This window comes from Eptesicus fuscus, chromosome 13 (assembly GCF_027574615.1).
Source record: "Eptesicus fuscus isolate TK198812 chromosome 13, DD_ASM_mEF_20220401, whole genome shotgun sequence".
NCBI classification, from domain to species: domain Eukaryota; kingdom Metazoa; phylum Chordata; class Mammalia; order Chiroptera; family Vespertilionidae; genus Eptesicus; species Eptesicus fuscus.
Window position 1 is genome coordinate 50819288 of NC_072485.1, and position 9706 is coordinate 50828993.

General features: G+C 37.1%; 1 protein-coding gene across 1 annotated transcript in view; it reads left to right on the plus strand.

The window, feature by feature from the left end:
• FAR1 (fatty acyl-CoA reductase 1) overlaps nt 1-9387 on the plus strand; it is a 68839-nt gene extending 59452 nt beyond the window's left edge. The window contains exons 12-13 of the mRNA XM_028159798.2: nt 3276-3403; nt 6469-9387. Of these exons, the coding sequence (XP_028015599.2) occupies nt 3276-3403; nt 6469-6631 (291 nt within the window). The 3' untranslated portion in view covers nt 6632-9387. The remainder of the gene's footprint in view (nt 1-3275; nt 3404-6468) is intronic.
• The last annotated feature ends 319 nt before the right edge of the window (nt 9388-9706 follow it).

Here is a 9706-nt window from a genome sequence, read left to right on the forward strand (position 1 = left end):
TAATTAGAAAATAAGCACTCAGGTGAAGAAATAGAAATTACCCCCAGAAGATTCCTCTTATAATCCCTCCCAATCACTACCTCCTCTCTCCTAATCTATTGTGAATTTTTACACTGTTTTATACATTTTTGACTTTACACAAATTATATCATACTAGAGGCCCGGTGCACAAAATTTGTGCATGGGGGCGGGAGGGTCCCTCAGCCCGATCTGTATCCTCTCCAATCCTGGATCCCTCGGGAGATGTCTGACTGCCTCTCGCAATCCGGGACCGCTGGCTCCTAACCGCTCACCTGCCTGCCTGCCTGATCGCCTCTAACCCCTCTGCCTGCCTGCCTGCCTGATTGCCCCTAACCACCTCAGCCTGCCTGCCTGATCGCCCCTAACTGCTCCCCTACTGGCCTGATCGCCCCTAACCACCTCTGCATTGCCCTGCACCCAGGACCCAGGATTCCCTCTTCCAGCCAGTTGCAGGCACCTGGGACACAGGCTTCCCTTCGTCTGGCCGGCCGCAGAACCCGGGCCGGCTTCGCCCAGGCTGGCCACAGCTGCAGGGGACCGTGGGCGGGCGGCTTGTCTCCCGGGCCGCAGCCTGGCTGATCCCCATTCCTCTCTCGCGAGCTCATTTGTGCCTGGCTGGTCCCCATTCCTCTCTCACGAACTCATTTGTGCCTGGCTGGTCCCCATTCCTCTCTCCCCAGTGTTGAGTGTCTGAGCCGTTAAGGCATGAGGACGTGATGACCATTTGCATATTAGCTCTTTATTATATAGGATAATAGTTTTTTTCATTCTTTTGTTGATAGACATTTGAGTTATTTTCAGTTTTTGGTTATTGGGAGTAATGCTTCTATGAACCACATGCACACATTTGTGTAGGATATATATCTAACTGAATCAAAGGGTATTCATATGTTCAATTTAGTAGATAATGCCAAACAGTTTTCCAAAGTGGTTGTATTAATTTACCTCCCAAGTGACAGTTATGAGAATTCCTATTAATCCACACCTTCCCCAACATTTGGCACTTAAAATTTTAATTTTAGCCACTTTGGTGGTGTGTAGTGGTATCTCAATGCATTTCATATTGCATAAAAAGCTTATGTAGGCATGCCCAAAATGTCAATAATCCTACTGAGAAATGGGCTAGAGAGATGAACAGTTTATAGAAAAAATAATTCTTAAATTATTTTTAACCATATGAAAAGATAACCTCACTCATAAAAATGAAAGTACAAATTAAAACTAGACTGAGATATTTACTCCTTAGCAGATTTGCAAAAAATGCAAACTATCAACATACTCTGGTGAGGCCTTGGGCAAATGGGCGTTTTCCTACATTGCTGTTAGAAATGTATATCTTTTTCCATACTTTTATTTTCAACTTTTCTGTATTCTTATCTCTCAGTTATTTCTCTTATAAATAGCAGATGGATTTTTTTTTTAAAATATATTTTATTGATTTCTTTTTTTTACAGAGAGGAAGGTAGAGGGAGAGAGAGTTAGAAACATCGATGAGAGAGAGACATCCATCAGCTGCCTCCTGCACGCCCCCTACTGGGGATGTGCCCGCAACCAAGGTACATGCCCTTGACCAGAATCGAACCTGGGACCCTTCAGTCCACAGGCCGATGCTCTATCCACTGAGCCACACCGGTCAGGGCTGGATTTTTTTTTAGTCTGACAATTTTTTACCTTTAATTGGAAGATTTAATCCATAATGTAATTTCTGGTAATTTTAAATTTAAATCTGACTCAGTGCTTACAATTTGCCCCACCTTGTTTTAAGTTTTTGTTTGTTTTTTGCTTTATGTGAGGTTATTTTTACAGTTGTGTATTTTCCCATCTGTATTAGTAACATACAAATATATTAATTTTTATGGTGTTTTCATAGGTTACTCTAGAGATTACAGCATCCTTTCCTAATTTATTAATGTCTAATATAATGTTGACAATTCCAGCTTTTCTTAGAAAATGCGAGGACTGACACCTATCTGCTATTGCTTTTACATATATTAATTCTGTATGTGTTATATGCCTCATAACCATTATTATTATTGTAGTCTGTGCAATAAGTATTCATTATTCTCATTGCAGTCTATGCAATACGTATTCATGTATAGATTTATCAGCGTAATTGTTTTTGTTTTTTTTTTCTTTTTCCATCTCAGATGTCAATTTGGAATCATTTTCATTATGCCTAAAGAATGCCTTTCAGTATAATTTTTCTAGTGTGAGTCGTCCAAGGATGTCAGATTGTCTCAGTTTTTATTCTTCTGGGAACATCTTTACTTTTCAAAGATATTTGTGCTGGTGTAGAATTCTGTGTCAGCAGTTTTCTTTGAGCACTTGGAAAACATCGTTTTGGCTTCCCATTTTCTTTTAAGAAATCAACTGTTTTTCTCTTTTACTTTCAACAGTTTTACTCTGACATGCTTAGATGTGTATGTGCATATAGTATATTGTGAGTTTTGAATCTGTGCCTTGATGTCTCATTGTTTTTTTGAGAATTTCTAGCCAGTCTTCAGTTCCATCCTTTTTCACTCTTCTGCGGGAATCTAATTACACTTTTGTAACAATTTATTTATGGTAGCTTTTTTTCTTTTTTTGGGGGGTGGGGGTGGGTCTAGAACTTATTGTGTTCAAATAAGTGATGATATATAGTGAATAGTCTGTTTATCCAAATGTATGGAGCACTGAGTAGTGCATGGCCCTCTCATTTTCTTATGAAATATCATTTTTATAAGGCTTTTTATTCTAGATTTGTCTATCCTTTTCATCAAGGTGGCCAAATTACTGTTGTTTAAACTCCTAAACCAGCTTTCATAACATTCTTTTTCCTGATGTCAATAATACTCTCTAAGAAAATTAATCTGTATGGTATGCAGGATATTCAAGAAGAGAGACGCTGTAGATACAAACTGGAAATAAATACATAAACATATGTATAAATATATGTGAGGAATACATAAATCTATTTGGATAATGGGATTTTTTCTTTTTTGGGGTGGGAGGATGTTGCAGGCATCTCCTCACACTTCATATACTCTTTAAATGCTAGCCTGAGTTTTCAGATTATCGCCTCAAATGTTTCTGTGTTTAAGGGAAGGTATAGAATAGGAATAAGAACTTTTTGTGAATAGCAGTAAGATTTTAAAAGTTAATACAGTAAGCATTTTGTAATCATGTCATTTGAAACTAGCCTTTAGAAAAACTGAAGTTTTGACTAGTTGTGAAAAAAATTAAGAAAGTAACCAGTAAATTTTTTGTTTATGTAGACCTTTAATATTGATGTAAGGCAGTTACATTGGGCAGAGTACATAGAGAATTACTGCATGGGCACTAAGAAATATGTTTTGAATGAAGAAATGTCTGGCCTCCCTGCAGCTAGAAAACATCTGAACAAGTAAGTTTTACATGGGTTTGATTTCCTTTTGTCTTTCTTGTTGTAGTGGTTTTTTTTTTTGTTTGTTTGTTTTTAATAAGCTGGTATATTGAATGAAAGATATTGCTAATAATCTATTGTATTTAGGAAAAGTTCTTACCTTTGGACTGGAACTTTGGTAGTATTGATTTAGCCTAATATTGTTTAAACTTGATATCTTCGTCAATTTATACTCTTTCTGAGCACTATGTGCAGGTGTAATTTAGTTTTCTTTTTTTTGTTTAATATATCTTTATTGATTTCAGAGAGAGAGATAGAAACATCGATGATGAGAGAAAATCATTGATTTGCTGCCTCCTGCATGCCTCCCACTGGGGATCGAGCCCGCAACCTGGACATGTGCCCTTGGCTGGAATTGAACCCAGCACCCTTGAGGTCACAGGCTGACACTATTTACTAAGCCAAACCAGCTAGGGCTAGTGTAATTTAGTTTTAAAAATCGCTGTTATCTTTCATTATTTTGCTATTGAAGAAGTAAAGATATTAGGAGAAAATAAAAATATATTATAAACTGGAGGTAATTTATTTAATGTTTTTTTCACCCTACTCTATCTTTGGAAGAGGAAAATAGATATACTAATATATCATTTAACATGGAATTTTTGTTTGTTTATTAAAGAGCTATAATTATTCCCCTTAGTCTTCTATAAAGTAATACATACAGATTGTTTAAAAAACCATACACACAGAAAATAGAAGAGGAAAAATCACTGTTAATCTATCATTCAGAAATGCAGTTAAAATTTTAATAGCAATCTATTTTATTGGTAGTTTAGTGAATAACTTTTTTTAAATATAAAATGATTTTAGAGAGAGAAAGGAAGAGGGGAGAGAGAGAGAAACATCAATTTGTTATTCCACTTACTTAGGCCTTCATTGGTTGATTCTTGTGTGTACCCTGACCGGGCATAGAACCTGAAACCTTGCTGAATCAGGATGACACTCCAATCAACTGAGCTACTTGGCCAGGGCCTAATTAATATAATTTTTCTAACAGTTTTCAAGATTTTCACATTATTCTTCTTGTGCTTCCAACTCTATGATGCTTTGTAGGGCAGTTAGTTATATAGATGAGGAACTGAGGTTTAGGGAAGTTGAGTTTGCCTGGGTCATATTGTATTAGGTGGCAAAACAAACCATGACCTTTTGACATGTAATTCAAAGTTCTTGTCTACACCAATTGTTCATACATTGTAGTCCTCTTTTACCCTGCCTGTTGAAATTAATGGACTGTATGTAACATTACTGCATATCTAAAGATTTGCATTCCTTTCTAGCACCATTAAAAAGCATATGAAGTGTTTTAAAACCAGAGTAAGATAGTGTACATGTTACTTTGAGAATGGCAAGCCCTCCTATCCAGAGCTAGTACCATGTTTCATTCATGAATGAATTCTTGGTCTTTGGTCATGTGACTATCCTACCTAATAAAAGAGTAATATGCAAATTGACCCTAACTCTGCTACACCCACAAGCCACGCCTACCAGCCATGCCCACCAGCCAATCATGAGCAAATATGCAAATAAACCCAACCAAGATGGCTACAGCCACAGAGAGCAGGAGGGAGGCTTGGGTTTCCCCGGCAACAGAGAAAGCTAAGCCTTCCGCCTGCCCTTACCGGCCTAAGCCTCCACTCAAGGCTACAAAGTTTCAATTATAGAAGGTAAACAAATCCAAACAGAAATGGCGGCAGCTACGGAGCTGGAAAGAGCAGGAGGCAAGGGTTGCCCCTGGCAATGGAGGAAGCAAAGCTTCTGCAGCCCTGGCTGGCCTAGGCCTCCGCTCCAGGCTACAAAGTTTCAATTGTAGAAGATACATCAATCCCAAGAGAAATGGCTGCGGGCCACGGAGCGAGCAGGAGGCTTGGCTCCCCTCCAGGCTACAAAGTTTCAATTGTAGAAGATACATAAATCCCAGATACCAGGGCCTCTGCTTGGGTCGCCAGGGGGCGTGGCTGGCCTGCAAACCACCACAGGCCCTTCACCCAGGCCGCCCCACACCCCAAGGGAACCCCCACCCTGATCCGGGACACCCTTCAGGGCAAACCAGCTAGCCCCCACTCCTGCACCAGGCCTCTATCCTATCTAATAAAAGAGTAATATGCAGATTGACCATCACTCCAAACACACAAGATGGCTGCCCCCATGTGTTCAAAGATCCTGCCCCCATGTGGACACAAGATGGCCAGCAGGGGAGGGCTGTTGGGAGGGACCAGGACTGCAAGGGAGGGCAGTTGGAGATGATCAACCCTGCAGGAGAGGGCAGTTAGAGGTGACCAGGCCAGCAGAGGAGGAAAGTTGGGGGCAAACAGGCTTGCAGGGGAGCAGTTAGGCATCAATCAGGCTGGCAGTGGAGTGGTTAGGGGGTGATCAGGCTGGCAGGCAGAAGCGGTTAGGGGCAATCAGGAAGGCAGGCAGGCGAGCAGTTGGGAGCCAGCAGTCCTGGATTGTGAGAGGGATGTCCCAGATTGGAGAGGGTGCAGGCTGGGCTGAGGGACACCCCCCTCTGTGCACGAATTTCGTGCACCGGGCCTCTAGTCATCTATAATGGAAGGAGTAAATTCCGTTTCCTGACAACTTGTAAGCAGCTAAAGATGTCACAAAATGTTTATTTTGTCTTTAGGATGATGTATGTAATGTACAAACCTTTTTAATTTAAGAAGGAAAAAGCGCCAAACACATAAGGGACATGTCCATTTTACCTCCATTGTACTTGCTGCCTATCACAGTACTGGGCACACAAAAAGATGCTCAATACCTGCTGAATAAATAATTTTGCATCCCAAATATACTGTTATAAAAAAAGCTTTGTGTTATTGTTAATAGAGGTAATACATTGTTTGATAGACTGCAGTCAGGTGATTTTTGCTAACTTTCTAACTTAAGGACTTTTAATTAGTTTTTAAATAAATTTCAATTTAATATGGACTTGAGTTTTATTTAAAAACTGAGTATTGACTATGTGCCATCCAGCAATATTTTATTCTAGAAAATATGATCTAATAGATCTCTTGATTTGTTTTCAGGTTGAGGAACATACGTTATGGTTTCAATACGATCCTTGTGATCCTGATCTGGCGCATTTTTATTGCAAGATCACAAATGGCAAGAAACATCTGGTACTTTGTGGTTAGTTTGTGTTACAAGTTTCTGTCATACTTCCGAGCATCCAGCACTATGAGATACTGAAGACAAGAATTTAGCATTAGAACATCTATGCATATGTGGTGGTCTAAATGCACAAATGTAAAATGTGCTTAAGTCATCTCACCTTTTGTCAAGATATTAAATCATCTTAGATCGGAGTGTGGAGTAAATTATGGTACATTTTATGTAACATTTTAATGTTCATGCTCATAAAAATCTAGTGAACACACTGTGGTATGCTAGCTCAAATCTGCAATAGCCACCAAAACCGTGACGTAATATTTTGATCCCATGGGGAAAGGGGTGGGATGAGGGTAGAAGGGGGGATATGGGAACACTGACCAGTATAACTGTGCAATTCTGGAACATATTAATTAAAATATGCCTTAACATACAGTGAATTCTAATTTTAATATTTAGTGCAATGGAAAGCATTTATTTGGACAGGAACATTAGCTAAGTTGGTAGATATTTGATTCTTCAGTGTTTGATTTTTTCATCAGTTGAAGTTTTGTTAAAATTATAGCCAACTTATTTTCACATTATCCTGTAAGTTATTGAGTGGTCTCAGATATGAAAGACATGTCCTCATTTTTCTTTCTCTGATTAGAGGTCTGATGCATATCATTTTCCTATAACAAATCAGTTGCTTTCATAATCAGAAGGCTATATATTCTAAAGATCCTACTGGATCTAAATGGGTTTGAAAATCCATATCAATATATGCTATGTGTTGTTCGAATGAAAATTAAAATGAATTAAATAAGACTATTAGCATCAAAAAATAAGAATACATTTTTCTGTCTACATAATGACCAAATAGAAATCAATCCTGTGAGATGTTTATGTTTTGAAGCTGGAGGGTTTCTTGAGACTTTGGCAAATGGGGACTGGTGGGGTTGGGGAGGGATTCACCATACGTGTGCACTCCTCCCTTTATAAATGTTTTTAATGAGACTTTAAAAAGGCTTATGCTGTCTTTCCAATGAAAACTGAAAGTGCATTATTATGGAAAAAGTTATTTGCAGATAGATATAACATTAAGAAAATATTCTCACATGTGTGTGAACACATACTAACTTTTGACCTTGAGAACTGAATTCCTTCAGAAAAATAAAATAATGCATAAAATAATGTGTATCAAATTAAATAAAGGACTTTATTTACGTAACACATAAAGTAGCAAACTATTGAATGAGTTTGAAGATAACATTTATTTTTTCTGCATGTGGTTTTAGCTTTAGAAAGAAATGCACTATAGAAACAAGTAATAGCAAGAAAATTAATGTATATTTTAATGATACATTATAATTCCCTTTAAACCTTAATAGTAGTTAACTCTCTTTACTGTTTAACATATATTTGATTGAGCAAATTGATCAGCATAACATGTTTTAATTTAGCTGATCAAGTTGTACTATATTTAAATCATCAACAGTATATCTTGAATATGTTTAATGAGGTCAGTTCATAATACAAAAAGTTACATAGAACTTTACATCTTAATTTTCTTTGTCAGTTTAAATGCAATGTATAAGAAGTTTATTTTGTTATTGTAAAAAATGAAATGTAAAGGAAATCACCTTCTCCCATGCAGGTGTGTAATCTTGAAAAGAAAAATGCTTCCATGTTGAAGCCAAATTTTCTGTAGTAAAACTTTAAAAAAATATTTTAAAAGAAATATGTATGTAAATATATATATATGTGTGTGTGTTCTTTGGAATGACACTGAAGTCTCTGGTCTAGGACCATACTTTGTATAAGGTGTGAGAGACCATAACAGTGTCTAAAGATGGAGTAAATGACAATGCCTTTGATTTAAAGTGGCCCACATAATCGACTATAGGTGCTCTGTACATTGAGAGCTCCATCTCTTCAAGTGCGTTTCCCTAGTGTGTTGAGAACATGCTCACATTTGTATGATTTTTTACACTTTTGCCAAATATACTGAGAATCAGATGAATTGTCTTTGTATCTTGAAAAAGATTCAGGTACAATTTCAGCAGGCATGTGAAATACATATGGGCTGTATGCCTTTGGAACTATGTCGTTGTTCTTATAATTTCACTTAAAGAAATGCTATCTGGGACGGTGCTGAGGCCACTGCATTAATTTTGTGTGTTCATTTAACAGGATTTGTTGTCAAAAGAAAGCTAATGAATAAATTAACATGTTATTCTAGAACTTAAAGTTCTAAAATTAGTATAAAGAGCACATGGATTGTTGATCCCCACTAACTAGACTTCAAGCTTAACTCGAACTTAAAGATTAGGGGAATCATTTATATTTGTCATTTGCTAGAAATGGTTTTTAGTTCTGTTTGATTATATTTTCTATACAAACTTAGTTTTTAACAGGATAGCCTAATAAATTAAATAAATTTAATATTTCATTTAACTCGGTAAAGCTCTATTGCAAAACATTTGTTTTTCTCTCCCTATTCAGTCTTGAGTCTATAACTGTGTCATATGCATTTGTCATTTGTGACTATATTTAGATTTGACTTGGCAACATTAATATGTCCTAAAACTCAACACAGAGAAGCATGGCAATATGTTCTTTGACTTAAGGATGGTATAAAATAAACATTCTTTGAATCTGTGTAATAAAGCATGGAAGCAGGGAGGAAAAAATCCTATTTCTCCCCTTTTTTTTGTGTTTGTCTGTAGGAGCTGGTTCAGGGTTTTTTGCTTTTTGTTTTAAATGTAAATTGATAATCTTCTATCACAAAGTAAATAGAAGCATTATTGGTGCCTTTGTTTATAAACCAGAAAGTAATAAATGAATCCCTATATTTCCATTATAGTATTTATTGTATTTTTACAATAATTATCTTGGAAATTAACAGTGAGATACTGTGGTTAGGCTTACAGGACACATCCTCACTTATACTTCTTACCTCTTTTTGAGTGTACTCATTACTTCTTATATCCTAATTTTACTTACGCCCACGTTTCTTAGCATTTTAGGGGAAGCAGATAGTTGGGATGAAACATTTTATTAAAGTATTATTTTTATGTATTTGCTGAGAAGAAATGGTCCTTGTCTTTTCTAAAAGCAGTATGAGAAGATTGCCAGGGTGTCGTTAGGTTCCAGCTACTCTCCTCCGCATTGAAT